Here is a 16838-nt window from a genome sequence, read left to right as displayed (position 1 = left end):
CAGCAATGAGGCGGGCGGGAGCCCTGGCCCCAGCCCAGCCCGGCGCTGGCTCAGGATGGAGCCAGCTCGAGGTCACGGAGGGGAACTGCGGTAACCACCTGCCAATCACGGCAATGGCACTAATTAGCAGTTGGCAGGACTCCCATCCGTTGTAATTAGCGATAACGAGGATTTATCTCTAGGCCAGATCCAGCGGAGCGGGGAAGGAGCTGCATGCCCCGAGCCGGGCAGGGCCCCGGTGGCACAGAGCCCCGTGTGCCGCAGCCTGCGCCGTGCCCCAGCCCTGATGCGTGATGAGCCACAGGCCTTCAACCACGCGGTTTTATTTAAAACCCCAGGTGGGGAGGGAAAAGGCAGCGGGGGATGAGGGGCAATTGCCTATAAAAACAACCCAGGATGCCCTCAGCACCCCCCTGGCCGGACCCAGGCACCGAGGGGCACCCCGGCTGTGGGGAGCAGCTCCCCACTGACAAAAAGCCACAGTGCAAATGCACCCTGAGACCCGTATGAAGATGAAGAGTCAAGAGAGTGACTGGGGGGACTCCCCAGCCACCGCTTTGCCTTCCTGTCATTGGTGTTAGAAGAGTTTCTGCATGGAGCAGCAGCATCCTTGGCCACCCCATTGCCCAGCTCTGGGGCTCCAGGCTGTGGGAGAGCTGGTGGCATCAGCAGGAGCTGGTCTGGAGGTTGGCCTCATTGAGCAGCGAGGCGATGGAGGAGGGCCCGTAGGCGCTGTCGAACTCCTCGTCCGAGCTGAGCTGATCGTCTTGCAGCGAGGAATCAGCGGCCGAGCGGGCGGCTTTGCGCCTGGGGATGGAGAAAAGAGCTGAGCCCCAGCCTGGGGACAGGGCTGGGACCCTCCTCCAGCACCACGGCCCCTACCAAGCCTCCTTCTCCAGCGCCTTGATGCGGTTCTGGAGCTGCTCGTTGAGCTCATGCTGCTCCTCCAGCTCCCGCTGCGCCTTCTTGCGGGCGCCCTCCAGCCGCTCAATCTCCTCCTCTGCCTCATCTACTTGACGCTTCAGGGCCTTCACCCGCAGGCTCAGCTGCATGGAAAGGGCAATTCCCGTGGGATGAGGATGGCTGGTGCAGGGCAAGCACCCAAGGGGGGGTCCTGAAGACGAGGGGCAGCCGAGGTCTCCCATCCGCCACTCACCTGGTCCTTCTGGTTGCTGACGTTCTGCCGCTCGTCATCGATCTGGATGGTCAGCTCCTTCACCTTCCTCTCCAGCTTGCGGTTGGAGGACAACAGGATGCTCTTCTCCCTGCGGGGAGGCAGTGGGTGGGGAGGGCACCCAGCGATGGCAAGGAACCCCCCCCCGAGGCTGAGGTCTCCATGGCCAGTACCTCTCCTCCGCCTGCAGCTTGTCCTGCAGCTCCTCCACCTGCGCCTCCAAATGTGAGATGTTGCTGCTGGGCTTCTGCAACCCCTCCGAGCTGGCCAGGCGGCTCTTCAGCTCCTTGTTCTGCAGGAGAAACCCCCCCCAGAGCCGTCCCCATCAGGGAATGATGGGACCAGGGAGGGTGGGGTGGGCTGTATCCAGAGCAAGGTACAGGGAAAACAGCAGGAAAAGCTCCTTGGGAACACAGCCCCTTTCTCAGAGGCGCTCTAGGGAGGAGCAGGGATGGATGGAGGCGCTTTGCCCTGCATCATCCCTCTGCTGTCCCGTGGCCCCTGTGTCTCAGCCATACCTGCCTCTCCAGCGAGACCTTGTCACACTCCAGGTCCTGGCGGCTGGAGCGCTCCTGCAGCAGCTCTGCCCGCAGCTGCTCCATCTGGGGACAAGGACAGGGCACAGGTTGGTTCTGCTGCATCCTTCGAGGCCACTGCAATTCCCCCCCCCCCAATGCCAGCAGCACCGCAGAGCACAGGCAGACTCATTGCACCCATTCCCACGCACGCAGCCACGATCGGCATCACCAGAACCCGCAGCGAGTGGATTTTGGTTCCTTCCTAAGTTACCACCCTAAGTTACCACCACTCTGGCGACCGGCCCGGGACGAGGGCTGGGATGTTCTGCTGGAGGGTTTAAACTGGTTGGACTGGGATGCGGGGACCCGGCTGCGCTCCCAGCCCTGCGGGGGCAGGAATGAGTTGGATCCACTGGTGCAGCAAAACCAGAACAGCCCCAGGGGCCTCTCCTGGGTTGACCAAGGTGGAACACGCAGCTTGGTGCGTTGTTTCAAAGCGAAGGGAAGGGGAGTTCATTTGGAAACCGGCTCGAGTGTTATTCGAGCAGCCCCAAGAGCCATTGCAAGCATGACCCCAGCAGCGGTTTCATGCACATCATCCCTGGCTCCACAGCTCATGCGCTTCAGACACATCCAAGACTCACAGGAAGTCTCCCCTGGGATGTGCCCCTCTTTCAAATGGAAAAAATGGGAAACCCACCCCTTTCCCAGCTTGCCATAGTGTGGGGGGTGGGAATCCCCTCCCAGCCCCAGGCACTGTGGGGCAGGAGGGGGACAGACTGGAAGCGCAGGTTCTGGGATCCAGGCAAATCCCGGTGCCCCTCAGAGCTCCAGCACGGGCTCCGGCTTTGAGGGCAATAGGCACGGGGGTTAAGAGGGAGGCAGCCTCTGAGCTTCCTGCACCAACAGAGCCTCCCGCCCCGCTCTGGGCACCGCTGCCTTGTGCCAAGCTCCTGTCATTTCCGCTCACACCCGAACCAGCTTGTCTGCCCCCGTCACCTCGGTTGTGCTCGGGGACAGGCTCCTTGCTAATGACTCATTAATGGGGGTTTAACTCCGGTGACCACTTGTAGCCGGTGCTGTTGTGCCAGCGGCTCTGGCACTGCCCCAGCCAGGATCGGGGCGGCACCGTCTGCCCTACCTGGTCTCTGCTCCGGTTGACCCTCTCTGTCAGCAGCTCCACTGTGCTCCGCTCCTCGTCCAGCTCCACCTCCAGGCGCTTGGACTTTTCCTGCCAGATGGGAGCAGAGGAATCAGTGGGGCCTCAGGGTCCCTGCGGGCTCAGGCCAGCGCTGGGAATGCTGGAGGAATGGGGCTTTGCTCCCACAACACTTCCAGTCCAACAGAACCCAACCGGCCCGGGGGGCTCCAGCACAGCCCTGGCGGCAGGGTAAAGGGACATTAGACACGGCAGCTTGATGCTGTGCGGACCCCTGCGCACCCATCACCCCGCTGCGGGGCAACTACCCACAAAACAACCTCCTGCGGTGAGCGGAGCCGCAGGGAAGCGCCGGATAGAGCCCAAACATCGCTACGAGCGCTGCCGGCTACGGACCAAGCCCTGCAGCGGCCCAGGGATGCCTGGGCCAGCTCTGCCCACTGCTGTCAGCGCTGAGCACTGCAGCCCCGGGGGGAGCCGCTGAGCGCTGCTCCCCACACCTCCAGCGCCTTGACGTGCCGCGAGCGATCGTCCTGCGAGCGCCTCTTGGACTCCATCTCCTGCTCGAGGTTGTGCAGGCGCTGGAGCAGCACCTCCTTGTCCAGCACCACGCTCTCCCGCTCGGCCTGGCTGTCCTGCAGCGCCTGCTTCAGCCGGGCAACCTGTGGGGAAGAGGTGCCCCCATCTGAGGTGTCCCCACCGAGGGATGGAGAGGATGGTGCGGGGGGCTCACAACGCCCTCGCCCATACCTCGTCCTGCAGCCGCCCCATGCTGAACTGCATCTTCTCCACCTCGGCGCCCCGATCCTTGGCTTGCTTTTGGGAGTCGGTGATCTCCTTCCGTGACTTCTCCTTGAACTCCTCCAGCTGTGACTTGAGCACACTCAGCGAGCTCTGCGACTCCACCGTCATCTGCTCCAGCTGCGGCGGAGCGCGGACAGCTCAGGAGCTGGGGACCAGCCTCTGCCCCCAGCCTGAGCTGACGGGACTTGAGGTGGGGGAAGATCCCTGCGGGCATGGGGCTGGGGGGGACATTTCTGCCCCATAGGCTCATGGTAAGGGGTGCAAGCCCTGCAGAGCAGATCAAAGGACCCCAGGCTCTCAGCAGGCACCGGCCTTTTGCAGAAGCTGCTTGGGAAGGAGCAGGAGACAACAGGGCCCTGGGACACCAGGGGATGCCGATCCCTGGGGACAGTGTGGTTTTATGGAGCCTCCTGGGACATCTGGGAAGGATTGATCCTAACTGGCTCCATGGGGAAACCAGATCCATGCCCAAAGTCCTGAATCGCTCTCCTAACCGAGCAGGGGCATCTCAGAGGCCCTGACCCACAGGGGCTGGGTGTCACGGCACACGATGCCCCATGGAACAGGGGTCCTGGGGGTGTGAGCAGCCCCGGAGGCACCAACCTCTTTGTTCAGCTTCTCCGTGGTGCGGTCGAGCAGACGCTTCTGCTCCTCCAGCTCGCTCTTGGCGTGCTTGAGCTGCTCCTTCTGCCGCTGCTCGTCCTGGTAGGATGCGCTCAGCTCCTGGTGCTCCTGCGCCAGCCGGGCCAGGCTCCGCTGTGCCTCCTCCAGGCGGGTCTCCAGCGAGCGCTTGGCCAGCAGCAGCTCCTGCTCCCGCTCCGTGGCTTCGCCCAGGGAATCCTCCATCTGCCTGCGCTCTGCCTGCAAGGAGAGAGCTCTTCAAGCTCCTTCCCGTGGCACGGGAACGGCGCGGGGCAGCTCAGGCATGGCTGCAGCCCCAGTACCTCCAGTTTGGTGACCTTCTCCTTGAGCCGTGTCTGGGAGCCCTCCCAGCTCTCGCCCATGCGTTCATACTCCTTCAGCTGCGACTCCATCCCCAGGACCTTCCTCCTCAGGTCATCGTTCTGCTCCTGCACCTCCCGCAGGGTGGACTCCACCGTCTTCCTTGCCTGCTCCAACTCCTCCTGCGTGCTCTCCAGGGACGCCTTTGCCTGCAACGCAGCCACGGTGTGGGGTGGAGCAGGGGTCAGGCGTTCAGCCAGGGGGTCTTAGGGGCCGGTTTGGGTTCGCTTCCATTGGAAGGAGCCGCCAGTACGCGGATCAGGGGCTGTGGGATTGCCATGGCTTGCAGGAAGGTGCAGCGAGCATCCCATAGCCACGATCACCCCTTGGCTCATGGCTGGGTGGGCACAAAGCCCTTTCCCCAGCGCTCACCTTGGCGGCCTCATCCCGCTCCTCCTGGAGGTGCCGCAGGTCTCTGCGGTACCGCTCCAGCTCCCCATCGCGGCTGCTGGCCTCCTCCCGCATGGTGCCCTTCAGCGCCGCCAGCTCCTGCTCCCGCTGCCGCAGGAGCTCCTCCTGGCTCTGCTTCTCTGCCGTCAGCTCCCGCTGCGCCTCCCGCGCCTGCCGCAGCTCCTGGGACAGAGGAGATGGGCAACCAGGGCCATTGGCGCTGGGTGCAGGGCCTGGTGCCTCCCCGCTCGGCACCCACCTTCCGGAGCACCTCCAGCGCACTGGGATCCACCGCGCTGCTCCGCGCCTGCTCCGCGTCCTCCCGGGCGGCCGCCAAGCGCTCCCGCAGCTCCCGCAGCTCCTCCTCAAACTCCTCGCGCTCCAGCTTCACCTGCAGCAGCCTGGAGAGGGGCAGGAGGAGGCCATGGCCGCCCAAACCCAGCCCTGTGCCCTCCTGTCCCACAGCCCTCTTCCCAGGTCCCAGCATGCCTGGAGAGCAGCACCTGGCTTGGACATCACCTTTCTACCCCCACATGCTCAGGGAGGAGGAGGAGAACCAGCCCCATCCCAGCTCCCAACCCATTTTCATGGGGTCTGAAGCAACGATCCTGATGGTGGTGAGTGGCTGGACCTCCCCAAAAGCTGCTCACGCCTCCAGCAGCCACAGCCTCAGCACTTACTCCTGCTTGGTGCTGCGGAGCTCGTCCTTGTTCTTCTGGAACATGTCCCGCCAGTGCCCTGTCTCCTCTGTGCTCTCCTCCAGCTCCCGCTGCAGGTTCCTCACCACGGTGTTGATCTTCTGCCTCTCAGACTCCAGGTTGGCTTGATCCTGGATTGAAGCATGGAGCACGCTCACCCTCAGAGCGGCATCCTCATGGGATGCTCCAATGGTGCTGGGGGCATGAGATGCGAGAGCTGGGGCAGAGCGATGCTCCAATTGGGGTGCGTTTGGGGCAGGACACAAATCCCATTTCCAGAGCAGGACCATTTAAAAGGGGCGTTCAAAGTCACCAGCTCCCAGCCAAGTCCCTGTCCCCGTGGACCTGTGAGATGTCCTCCATGCTGCGCCGCAGCTGGTCCATGTCGCTCTGGTACTGCTGCCGGACGCGGTCCAGCTCCTTGTCGTGACTGGCCACCTCCTCCTTGAGGGCTCCCTTCAGCGCCGTCAGCTCCCGCTCCCGCAGCCGCAGCTGCTCCTCCTGGCGCTGCCTGGAGCTCAGGGCCTCCTCCAGCTCCTCCCTGGTCTCCAGCAGCTCCTGGTTAAGGTGACAGCGGGGTTGGTGAGGGCAGCGAAGCGGCACAGGGGAATGCTCACACCCCAGCGCAGCCATCGCAGTTACCTTGTACAGGGCTTCGGTGGCTGGGGCCGCGCCGGAGCCCTTGCGCAAGCGGTCGAGCTCCCGGGTCGTGGCCAGCAGCCGCTCCTCGCAGTCGCCCAGCTGAGCCTCCGCCTGCTCCTTGGCTGTTTTCACCTCGCTGAGCCTGGAGGGCAGCGCAGGCCCTTCACAGCCCGGCAGGGAACCGCTCTCCCCTTGAGACCGGCCCCCAAAGGGGCTGCAGCACCCGCCCGTGAGCTTGTCCCAGCGTGTCAAAGGGGACGGGGACAGCAGTGGTGGCAGCCCTGCGCTCCCCCAGCCCCTCTGCATCTCCAAACCTCCCCACCCTCCACCCGCATCCCCACATCCTTGCGTGTCCCCAGCCCTGGGGCGCTGCGGACGCCGCTCTTACTCTTGCAAACTCCTCTGCAGCTCCTGGTTTCTCTGCTCCAGGGCCGCCCGCAGGCGCTGGATCTCCCCTTCAGCCTCCTGCGCCCGAGCGGGAGCGCCCCGCGCCGGCTCCCGGGGCAGTTCCAGCTTCTGGCGGAGCTGCAGGAGGGAGGACATCGGTTATGTGCCCCCCTCACACCCGGGGCAGGGACTGCAGCGACTCTCCCTGTCCCCCTCCCCTCCTCAGCATCTCCCTCAGCACCCCGAGACACCGCAGTGGGGTCTAAATCAGATCAGGAGGAGTTTTGGTCTCCCGTGGGCACCAAAGACCAAGTGAAAGGGGCTTGGAGCAAGGACTCATCGCATTCCCCCCTGCCAAGATGCAAGCTGCAACCCCGTGTACCTCCCAGGCCTCCCAACCTTCTGCCTGGCTTCACCTTGGTTTCCTCGTCGAGCTTCTCCTGCAGCTCCTCCACCTTCCTGGCCAAGTCTCTGTGCAGGGGCTGGGAACACGCCTCGTCCTTTGCAGGTGCCTGGAGAGACACCCCCCCCCGGGCTCACTCAGTGGGTTTGGGGGCCACTGCTCGGTCCCCAACCACCTCCTGCCGGGTCCTGTCCCCGGCACATTGGGATGCAGCCCCAGGAGGGTGGGAGACCCCGGTCGGGTTTGGGGACTGGTCTCCCCTGTGAGCAGGGAGCAGCACAGGAACGGTCCCCGCTTACCGCCAGCTCCTGCATCTTCTCAAGCAGCCGGGTAGTTTTCCTCTTGAGGGAGATCTCACTCTCACTGCTCCTGTGCGTGTCAGAGTGGGGGGAAGAGTTTGTGGAAGGGAGGATGGAGCAGGAAGACTCCCGAGCCAGGGGACATCCCCAGCGCTGCCCCAGAATCCTGAGCACCAACTGGCTGCGGCGGCATCCAGCTCCCAAACCACCCCCCAGCATCCCAGCCGCAGCTCACTGGGGCTTTGGAAAAGGGGCACGGAGCAATGGGGGCACCCGACTGGGCTTCGGGGGCTCACCCCTCCTTCAGGATGCTGTAGATGAGCTCCTTGGGGTACTCGCTGCTGCCGGGCTGGGCGACCTCCCGCTGGTCCCTCAGCAGGTCTGGGGTGGATTTGAGCTGCCGTGAGGGATGAAAAGGCTCAGCTCTGGCCGGGACACGACTTCCCCCCACAGCCCCCTAGGTCCTGCTGCTCCGGAGGATGCTGGTGCTCGCCCTGGTGCTGGTGTCCCCTCAGTTAAGGAGCTTGCTACCCTGCGGTCCAAGCAGGATCCAGCGCCCCGGTACCTGCAGCTCTGCCTGGGCTTTGCTCTGCAGCCGCTCAACCGCCGGCTCCTCCACGCCCCGATTCACCCGCTGGATCCTCACCCCTGCATCCTCCATCCCCGCGGCTCCGCTCGGGCGCCTCAGGCTGCCGGTGGGCGCCGAGGGCTGCGGGCGAGCGCTACCGGCCTGGCGCTGGGCGCTGCTCAGCTCCCTGGCATCCAGCACATCGCGGTGCGAGATGCGGCTGTCCAGGCTCTGCGAGCGCTTCCTCTCCTCCGAGGGCACCCGGCCCCTCCTGGCTGCGCGCCCTCGCTGCTGCTGCCCCTTCCCGTCGAATTTGCTGATGAGCGAATCCACCGAGGAGAGGGGTTTGGTGTCCACATCGCTGCTGCCGGCGGCCACCGCAACCTCCGTGTCTGAGGACGGGTCCTTGGCCACAGCCCTCGAGCCGGGGGCTTTGCTCCGCTCCGGTGCGATGTTCAACAAGCTGCTGCTCTTGCTGCCGGCCAGAGCCCAGTGCTGCCGGGGGCCGCTGCTGCGGGGAGCGCCGGCACCGGAGGGCTCATCCGCAGCGGCCAGGAGCAGATCCCCGTGGGACTGGGTCCTCCGCAGCTCCTCCCGGGGCAGCCGCTTGCCCGGCAGAGGTTTGGGCTCCTGCCGGGGGGCCGGGGCGCCGCTCGGCTCCTCATCCGAGGTGCTGTAGGAGGAGCCGTGCCGCGGCTGCCGCCCGCCATAGGGGTTCTCCGGCAGGTCCGAGTCGGAGCTGATGGAGCCGGAGGGCCAGGGGCCGGCGGCGGGGGTCGGGTAGGAGCCGTCGCTCTTGATCTGCACCCCGAAGGAGTCGCTGCCCTTCTCGCCGCTGTTGAGGACCACGAAGGGCTGCCCGGCGATGCCCTGCACCCTCACGGCCACCCCGTAGGAGCCGGGCTTTGCTCGTGCCTTCGGGGGTCTCCGGGGCTCCTGCAGGTCGTTAATGAAGCGGATCTGGACGCCGTAGTCCACCGGGCTCTGCTTCTCTGCCGTTGCCGCACCCGCCGGCCGCTCCATCCCCAGGGCTCAGCACCGCGGTCCTGGGAGGGGAGAGAGGGGACAGTGTTATCCTCGGATCCAAGACGGTGCCCAGCGAGTGTCTGGCAGCGCTTTCCCATGAGGACGAGTGCCAGAGGACACCGGTGCCAGCGCTGCAGCGTCCCCAGGACAGGATGGGGACAAGGTTTGCTGTGCCAGCCGCTCGCGGGGGGGGGGGACGCTGGGGAGGGCAGGGAGAGCAAAACCCCCCTCTCCACACGCAGCATCGGCGGCCGGACCCTCACCACGCGCTGCTGCTCGCCCGCAGGACCCCGGGGATGCAGAGGGCAGGCAGCGATCGCAGGCAGTGATCCCAGCCGGGCTCCGCAGCCGGGCTCGGCTCCCGCTGCTTCCCAGCCCTTGCGGAACGCCGCAGCCGCGCTGCAGCCGGAGCTCGGGCGTCCCTCAGCATCACCCCAGCGCCTGCGGCCGGGGCAGCCACCCGGTCCCGTGGGGAGGGGACAGATATGAGCAGTGACATATTGGGAACAGCGTGATGTAACCCTCCCCCTCGGCCCCGGCAGCTCCCAGGGCGATGCTGACCAGCAGGAGACCGGCAGGAGCAGAGGATGCGGGGGGGGGGTGAGCTCCTCTATAGGCACCTGGGAGGGGTTAAATGATGGAAAAGCCCCAGATCAGCCCCTAAACTCCGCAGCATCGCCCCGAGCATCAGGATCAGCAGCAGCTCCTTTTCTCTGCTGTAAATAAACTGGATGCTGGGAGCAACACGAGGTACTGAGCTCTCAGCTTGCACCCAGGAGGGTGTCCTAGGAGGACCCCGGGACACGAAGTGACCCCGAGGCAGGCGGGGAGATGCTTAAACACATCCTGCACTTGGAGGGAAACACCGAAACAAACCCAAAGCCCCCAGCTTCCAGCTCAGCTCCACACATCGCCCCCAAAAGCTGCCCCAGCCCACAGCAGGAAGCAGGCAGGGATGGAGCTCGAATGCGGATGGTGCAGCAGGATGCCAGGCGCACCTTGGCTCTCTGACATCGGCCATGAGCCCCCCCACATCCCTCGTGCCCACCCCAGGGAAGAAGCCGGAGCCCCAGTGCCGTGGGACGCAGCTTCCCGCTTGGGGGACAAGAGGCACTGGGGATGCCGGGTCCGGAGCAGCAGCGGGTGATGTGCAGGAAGGACGAGCATTTGCTTCCCCGGCCCCGCCAGCTCCCCACCGCCGCCGTCTGCTCCCGTGCCCCGGCCAAGCTCGGCAGGGGCAGCCCCTGCGGCTCCTCCATTTGCCAGGGTCACCTCGGGGTCTCCTGCATCCCTCCCCAGAGCCGGCAGCGAGGGCAGCGCAGGCAGGGACCAGCTCCTCACTTCAGAGGCAACGGAGCCCAGGAGAGAGCGCAGGGGACCGGAGAAGAGCCCGCTCTGTGAGTTCATTATCCCTGCCCAGTGCTAACGAGATCAGCCACAGACACCAGCCTCTAAACACCCCCTGATCCTGCAGCGAGAGCCCCTGAGGCAAATCCCATCAGTGCTGTCCCCTCCGAGCGTGGGGATGGAAGTCTGGGAGGAGCAGGACAGCACCAACCTGCAGGAGGGAACTGAGCAGAGGGAACGGGTTTCGGCAGCAGGATTCGGAACGTTCCACGGCTGCTGTGTCCAAAGTGCAGCGGGTGATGAGGGAGAGGGCTCAGCCCCGCCGTTATCGGGGTGGGAACCGGGAGCCCTGGGCGCAGCACCCGCCTGGACAAGACCTTTGGATGGGTGGTGCGGGGTGGCGCAGCACCACGGCACCATGACAGCATCACAGCAACAGCGCAGCATCGCATCGCCACCGCCGGCACAGGACACGGCTCAGCCCCAGCACCCGCCCTGGCACGGCCGGGAAGCAGGTGGCGAGGAACCACAGCGCCGGATGCGGCCGGGGACGTCGCTGGGCTCAAGCCCAACTGGCACAGCCCGGCCCACGGAGAACAGGATTTGCACCGGCTCGAGGTGCGGCTCCGCTCCTGGCTTTGGGGAGCTCTGGCAGCATTTGGGGAGCTGGGAGGAGGCAGGTGAGCCAGGCCCGGCTGGTCAGCAGCCAGGAATGCCTCCCTCCTTCTGGAAGGGCTCCAGCTTGCAGATAAAAGGCTGAAGCCAGATCACATTCCTGTGTGGGAGAGCAACACCCAGCCCCAGGCTGGAAACACAGCCCCAGGAGGGGGTTTCACTGGAAACCACAGGGAAGGAGCCTGGAAGCAGGCAGGATGGAAAATCAGGGCTAAGAATAGGCTGGTTATTGTCCCCAGGGCCTGTACCGCGCTCAAACGCACCTTCCCCTGCCCTGGCTCGGGCTGGCAGTGACAGCAGCACCGAGCCGCGGGGGTCCCGCACCCAGCCAAGGTAGGAGCAGGGCCGGCAGAGACCTGACCCGCAGGAGGGGGCTCTGTGGTGCTCACGCAGCTCCAGCATCGCGCTGCGGGCCGGCGGTGCCGCGATGGCCGGCGGCCAGCTCCGCTCGCCCGGGGCCGCGGTACAATGAGCCCTTTGTGCCGCCGACGTTAACCCAGAAAGTTGTTTTGCAATGAGCAGGCGGTGCTGGAAGCGCTCCTACGCCGAGCGGGGCTCTGCCCGGCTCCGCTCCCTGCCAGCGCCTCAACCGGGGGAACAGCCGCCGGGGCAGACCCATCTCCTCCATCAGCCGCGCTGGTTTTGGCTCATGGCACAGCTCAGTTCGGTTTCCCCATAGCTCTGCCCCATCGCAGCGCTGCTTGCTCAGCCCTGGCCAAAGTCCGGGGCTGATCTCCGGTGCAGACAGCGCACCCGTTCCTGTCCCCTGCCCATCACCGGCACGGACCGGCTGTTCCTGCTCCCCTGCAAACCCCGGAGCCCGAAACCCCGATAAGTCCTTGGCCAAACACGTGAGCCGCGTCCGGGCCGGGGGAACCCGAAACCAGGGCACCGGTATCATGCAACAGGGACCGGCTCATGTCAGCACCGTGCCGCTGCCGGGGCCTGCAAGAGGGATGTCCAGGGGGAGATGAGGGTCACTCTGCAGGGGATGGCCCCTGGGGCTCCCACCGGAGCTGATAAGAACCGAATTCCATCGCACTTCAACCCAGCCCAGCCGCAGGCAGAGCCCTGGGGTTAATCATCAACCCAGATACTGGAAAATCCTGTTCCCTGCCGCTCCCAGGGCCGGGTTTCGGAAACCAAAAGCCTCGTCCCCTCCTGCGGGACCCAGCGCCCCAGGGTCAGACCCAGAACCATCACCACACCTAGTGTGGTGCTCCGTGACCACCGACATGGCACAGGCCACACCGTAACGTGCTCACCCCTGCACCAGCCCCATTGGTTTAGTGGTTTCTAGGCAAATTGTGTTTGAAACCAGGATTATTTTGATCCACAGGCTCACGAGGATAAGTATTTCCCAGGGGAATACCGTCAGGGAGCAGGGAGGAGGCCCAGGAGCATAACACGGATCTGTGCTGCAGGGCTCGGATGCTCTGGTTTCACCCCACACTGTGCACATCCCCATCTCCTTGGGTGTTCCAGACCCAGCTCCAGCATCCCGCTATCCCTCGGGCACCCCAAAACCACCACCCGAGGGGCGGCACCCTCAGGGGTGATGCTGCAGCTCCCACCCAAAGGCAGAAGATGCTGAGGGGAAGATGCTACAAGTACCACAGCCACGACGCAGTGGGCGAGGGGCTCCATCAGCAAACGGCACCTTATCTCCTTGGATGGGGATGGAAACACAGCTCAACTGCAAACCAACTCCACTGGTCAGGGAGCAAAGGCAGCGCGGAGCAAGCCGCAGACACCCTCTGAAACAAAAGCCTGTAACAGGGGACAGAGGATGGGGAGCGGGCAGCGATCCCTGGTGCATCAGGACCTCGAGAGGCAAGGAGTCAGTCAGATGGCAGCAGGGGCGACACCCAAGCCCTGGATTTCTCTGTCTTATTTAAACAGGCTGCTAAAAATACAGCCCTGGGAGCGCAGCGAAGTAGGGCAGCTCCTGGCATTAAAGTTTCAGGAGGTGCCACGTTACGGAGGGGCTGAGCCCGGCCCGCAGCAGCCACTGCGCTGCCGCTGCTTCCCTGCTCCCGCCAGGTCCAAGAGGCTTTACCCCGCTCCAGGATGTCACTCACCCTCCTGCCCCTCACACAAGGCACAGGTTCGTTCTCTCTCTACTAATGAGGAGGAGCAGTGGCAGCCGTTGCCGGCGGCCCGATGGAGGGATGCTATGGGACCTCTCCTCGAAGGACAAGCCTTGTTGTGCAGACACAACTTCCAAAGGGGAATGCAAATCCCTTATGGAAGTGACAACCCCACAGGGACCAGGTAAAGGCAGGTCCCATCATGGCTATAGGGGACAGCAGATCCCTGATGGAGGTAGATGGTAGAATAAGGACAACCCAGGCCCCTCACCTGCCTAGGGCTCCTTATAGGTCATGCTGTAGGGCAGGTGACACCCCTATGGGGACTGCAATAGGGTGGAGCACAAGCCAAGCACAAGGGGCCCCACAGTGCCAGCTCCTATAGGAGCTTCTAAAGGTCAAGGTTCACCCAGACGAAAGCTCCCAGCAGGCCCTGCCCCTATAGGTTCTACCATAGGGCAGAGCACAGCCCAGGAAGCACAACACCTCCAGTCCCATCCCTTACGTGCAGGACAACGCCAAGGACAACAGCCCCCGGGGTCCAGCCCCACAGCCTCTGCCATGGGGCCGGGCACATAGCGGGAAGGGCAGCACCGACCCTCGCTGCCCCATAACCCAGAGCCCCCCCGGGTCAGCAGCCCCATAGCCCCGTCGGGCGCTGCCGTGGGGCAGGACCCGCTCAGCCCCGAGCCCGGCACTCACCGCCCGCCGCCGGCGCCGCTCCCGCCGCTGCCCACCGCAACCTGTTACCTTGGCCCAGGCCCCGCCCCCGAGCCCGCCCATTGGCCAGCGCAGCGCCACGCCACGCCCAGGGGTGGAGCCAAACACGCCCACTGCCTGCCCGCCTCAGGAGGGCGATCACGTGGTCACCTGGCGCCGCCGGCAGGGCGCCGCCATCTTGCTGAGGGAGCGGGACCGTCGCGGTCCCCAACTTCCGCGCCAGCCCCCGGGAGGGACCCGCGGCTCCGGTGCTTCGGGCGCGGCGCCGGGACCCGGGGGCCTGCGGCGGGGAGCGGGGCCAGGCCCTGTGGGGGCGGACAGCAGGGCGCTCGGGACACTTCCGCCACGCACAAGATGGCGCCCGGTCCCTCCCGCCCTCCCTCCCGGCTCTGACCCCGCCCAACCGACGGCGGCCGGGAGCGGCCAATCCTCCTCCGCGCGTGCGCAGCGCGGGCCGCACCGTCACCAAGATGGAGGCCGGGACCGCACGGATGCCGCCGCCGCCGCCGTTCTGGGCCGGGGGCCCGGCCCCGGGGCAAGCGCACGACCCCTGCGCGCCCGGCCCCGCCGCGGGCGTCCTGCCCCGCACCGGCACCCTGTGAGCGGGGGGCTCCGCGGGCTGGGCTGGGCGGGAGGCGCGGCCGCGGTGGGCGGAAGCGGGGCCGCGGTGGGCGCGCTGATGGTTGGGCCTGCAGGAGCCCCATGGTGACGGGCACGTCGGTGCTGGGGGCGAAGTTCGACGGAGGGGTGATCATCGCCGCCGACATGATGGGCTCCTACGGCTCCCTCGCCCGGTTCCGCGGCATCTCCCGGCTGCTGAAGGTGAACGACACCACCATGCTGGGAGCCTCGGGGGACTACGCCGACTTCCAGTACCTGGCGCAGGTCATCGACCAGATGGTGTGAGTGGCCCCGGGCACTGCTGCGGGCCGCGGTCCTCTTCCCTGCCGGCTTCCGAAGGGATGAAACGGGGTTAAACGCGTCCCCTGAGCAGGGATAAAACCGGGCTGGAATCCCTGCGCAGTCCCCTTGGTACCAATGTCCTCGCCAGCTCCTTGCTGAGCACCGGGGGGAGCCGGTTTGAGTGATTCCTCGTGGCCTTTGGCTGATTCAGCCCCTGTAAGGTCCTGGTTGAAAGCAGCCTGTCGGAGGGTGCCTGTATCTGGGCTTTAGTTGGGTGAAATTCCCATCTGAATTAGGATCGATGAGGAGCTGCTGGGAGACGGGCACAGCTACAGCCCGAAAGCCATTCATTCCTGGCTGACAAGAGTCATGTACAACCGGAGGTCCAAGATCAACCCGCTCTGGAACACCGTTGTCATCGGAGGCTTCTACAACGGCGAGAGGTGAGCGATGCTCCTGCACCTCCTTCCCCGGGGGCTCTCTGGCTGGGAGCCGGGTCCGTCCTCAACGCTCACAGCTCTCTCCCATCAGCTTCCTGGGTTACGTGGACATGCTCGGCGTCGCCTACGAAGCCCCCACGCTTGCGACGGGTTACGGAGCGTACCTGGCTCAGGTAGAGTTGGCCCTCGCTTGGCTCAGCCCAGCTCTGGGCGGCAGCTGCTGAGCACGGGGGGTTTTTTACTCTCTTATCCCCACAGCCGCTGATGAGGGAAGTCCTGGAGAAGAAACCCAGCCTCACGCAGGAGGAGGCCCGCGACCTGATTGAGCGTTGCATGAAGATTCTGTACTACAGGGACGCTCGGTCCTTCAACAGGGTGAGTGCGTGGCCGCGCAGGGCTGGGGTTTGGGCTTGGGATTCAGGCTTTCCTGAGCGCTGCCCGTGTTTCCTGTCCTCAGTATGAAGTAGCTATCGCGACGGAGAAAGGGGTGGAGGTGGAAGGACCCCTGACCCTGGAAGCCAACTGGGACATAGCTCACCTGGTCAGGTAACGCGCCCGCGAGCGTCGGTCTGAAGCTGGCACAAAATGAATGGGATAAGGGCCCGTAAGTCCCTTGGGAATGGGGTGCGTTTGTGGGTGCACCGAGGCTTTGTTGCCTTCGTGCTTGCCCAGAACCTGTGTCACTGACTGGCACTGCCCAATGGAAGCAGAAGTGCTGATTGTGTTGGTGCAGCTGGTGCCACCCTGCCCTTAACAAACCCCTTCTTGCAGTGGCATCGAGTGACCCCTGGAGAGCTGGCCAGGCTGCTGTGTCCACGTTACCACCCTTTGTATGTGCTGTAAATCTGATGCTCCTTTTGAAGCTCTGATTCTGGGTTGTTTTGGAAGTGAAATAAACCTGTTAAGACAAAGCTTTGTGTCTGTGCTATGGTTGGGATCCTGTCTGGGGGATGCTCCAAAACTACTGACCTCAGAAAGCCTCCTGGTTCCACGGGTGATGGTTAACAGCAGCCATGAGTCTTTATTTCTGCTGGAGAGGGGCAGAAAAGAGCAAAAGGCTTTTGTTGTTTCCTGACAGGTTCTGGCACCATCCTCTGCCCATATCTGACCTGGTGGGCCCAGTCCCAGTGCATGTGTGAGCCCTGGGCCGGCAGCACTCGCTGTCGCCATGGGTCTGCTTCAGGAACGTTTCCCAGGGGCAGGCTTGGATCACTGAAGCGTTTCCCTGTGGGACTGGGATTAGCTCTGGGCTTGGCTGGGACTTGCTGGCTGGGTCTTAGTTTAAATGCACAAGTCAGGGTTAAGATTTGCCCCAGTGAGAGGAGAAGGGCTCGTGCTGTGCCCGCTGCTGCAGGTGGGTCTGGCTGTCCCCACGCAGCTCCAGGCCAGTGCCCCTTGTGGGTGACAGCAGAAACGGGGCAGTTGATGCCAGTTCCGCCAACGTCCCTGCTTCAGCTCCTACTACCCGAGAGAAACAACAAAAATACTTACTCAGGAGAGGATTTTATTAATGATTTCTCAGACTTTTATTTAAAAACCAAACCTCATGGGGAGAGCAGGTTGTGCCATCGCCCCCACCGCAGAGGCCGGGGC

At 64.6% G+C, this 16838-nt stretch overlaps 2 protein-coding genes across 6 annotated transcripts in view; one reads left to right on the top strand and one right to left on the bottom strand.

Moving 5' to 3' along the window:
* PSMB4 (proteasome 20S subunit beta 4) overlaps positions 1–16156 on the top strand; it is a 71753-nt gene extending 55597 nt beyond the window's left edge. Inside the window, exons 2-8 of one of the 2 annotated variants that reach the window (XM_061442909.1) lie at positions 14401–14500; positions 14598–14804; positions 15102–15248; positions 15337–15418; positions 15504–15620; positions 15703–15791; positions 16017–16156. In XM_061442909.1, coding sequence (XP_061298893.1) covers positions 14605–14804; positions 15102–15248; positions 15337–15418; positions 15504–15620; positions 15703–15791; positions 16017–16029 — 648 coding nt within the window. In that variant the 5' untranslated portion in view covers positions 14401–14500; positions 14598–14604 and the 3' untranslated portion in view covers positions 16030–16156. Of the gene's footprint in view, positions 1–14357; positions 14501–14597; positions 14805–15101; positions 15249–15336; positions 15419–15503; positions 15621–15702; positions 15792–16016 lie in introns of those variants that run through there. The other variant, XM_061442908.1, reaches the window with a different exon arrangement.
* On the bottom strand, positions 308–13961 carry CGN (cingulin). Of its 4 annotated transcripts, none has more exons than XM_061442905.1 (21): positions 13885–13961; positions 8042–9090; positions 7773–7873; positions 7477–7546; positions 7191–7286; positions 6776–6912; positions 6388–6529; positions 6091–6303; positions 5728–5876; positions 5307–5448; positions 5030–5230; positions 4600–4806; positions 4259–4516; positions 3602–3772; positions 3352–3513; positions 2834–2923; positions 1693–1776; positions 1348–1466; positions 1157–1265; positions 883–1046; positions 308–807 (listed from the first exon to the last, which is right to left on the bottom strand). In XM_061442905.1, exons 2-21 carry the CDS (start codon positions 9065–9067, stop codon positions 666–668), a joined length of 3783 nt encoding a protein of 1260 aa, XP_061298889.1. In that variant the 5' UTR covers positions 9068–9090; positions 13885–13961; the 3' UTR covers positions 308–665. The 4 variants fall into 4 exon arrangements, with proteins under 4 accessions (XP_061298889.1, XP_061298891.1, XP_061298890.1 ...); XM_061442907.1 differs by lacking the exon at positions 13885–13961 and adding an exon at positions 13174–13256; XM_061442906.1 differs by lacking the exon at positions 13885–13961 and adding an exon at positions 10629–10902.
* Positions 16157–16838: the final 682 nt, after the last annotated feature.

This window comes from Pezoporus flaviventris, unplaced genomic scaffold (genome assembly GCF_033815535.1).
Source record: "Pezoporus flaviventris isolate CSIRO_AGI_PZ_B2104156 unplaced genomic scaffold, CSIRO_AGI_Pfla_v1 ptg000255l, whole genome shotgun sequence".
Lineage (NCBI taxonomy): Eukaryota > Metazoa > Chordata > Aves > Psittaciformes > Psittacidae > Pezoporus > Pezoporus flaviventris.
This window is presented reverse-complemented; position numbering and strand designations above follow the sequence as displayed.

Bases quoted from the DNA above. Each gene is read 5' to 3' on its own strand.
- CGN (XM_061442905.1), bottom strand. From the start codon at position 9,067: ATGGAGCGGCCGGCGGGTGCGGCAACGGCAGAGAAGCAGAGCCCGGTG. The intron at 7,874-8,041 runs GTACCGGGGCGC...CCCTCACGGCAG, and splicing joins AAGCCCAGGCAGAGCTGCAG to CTCAAATCCACCCCAGACCT. The intron at 1,266-1,347 runs GTACTGGCCATG...GCCTCCCCGCAG, and splicing joins AAGCTGCAGGCGGAGGAGAG to GGAGAAGAGCATCCTGTTGT.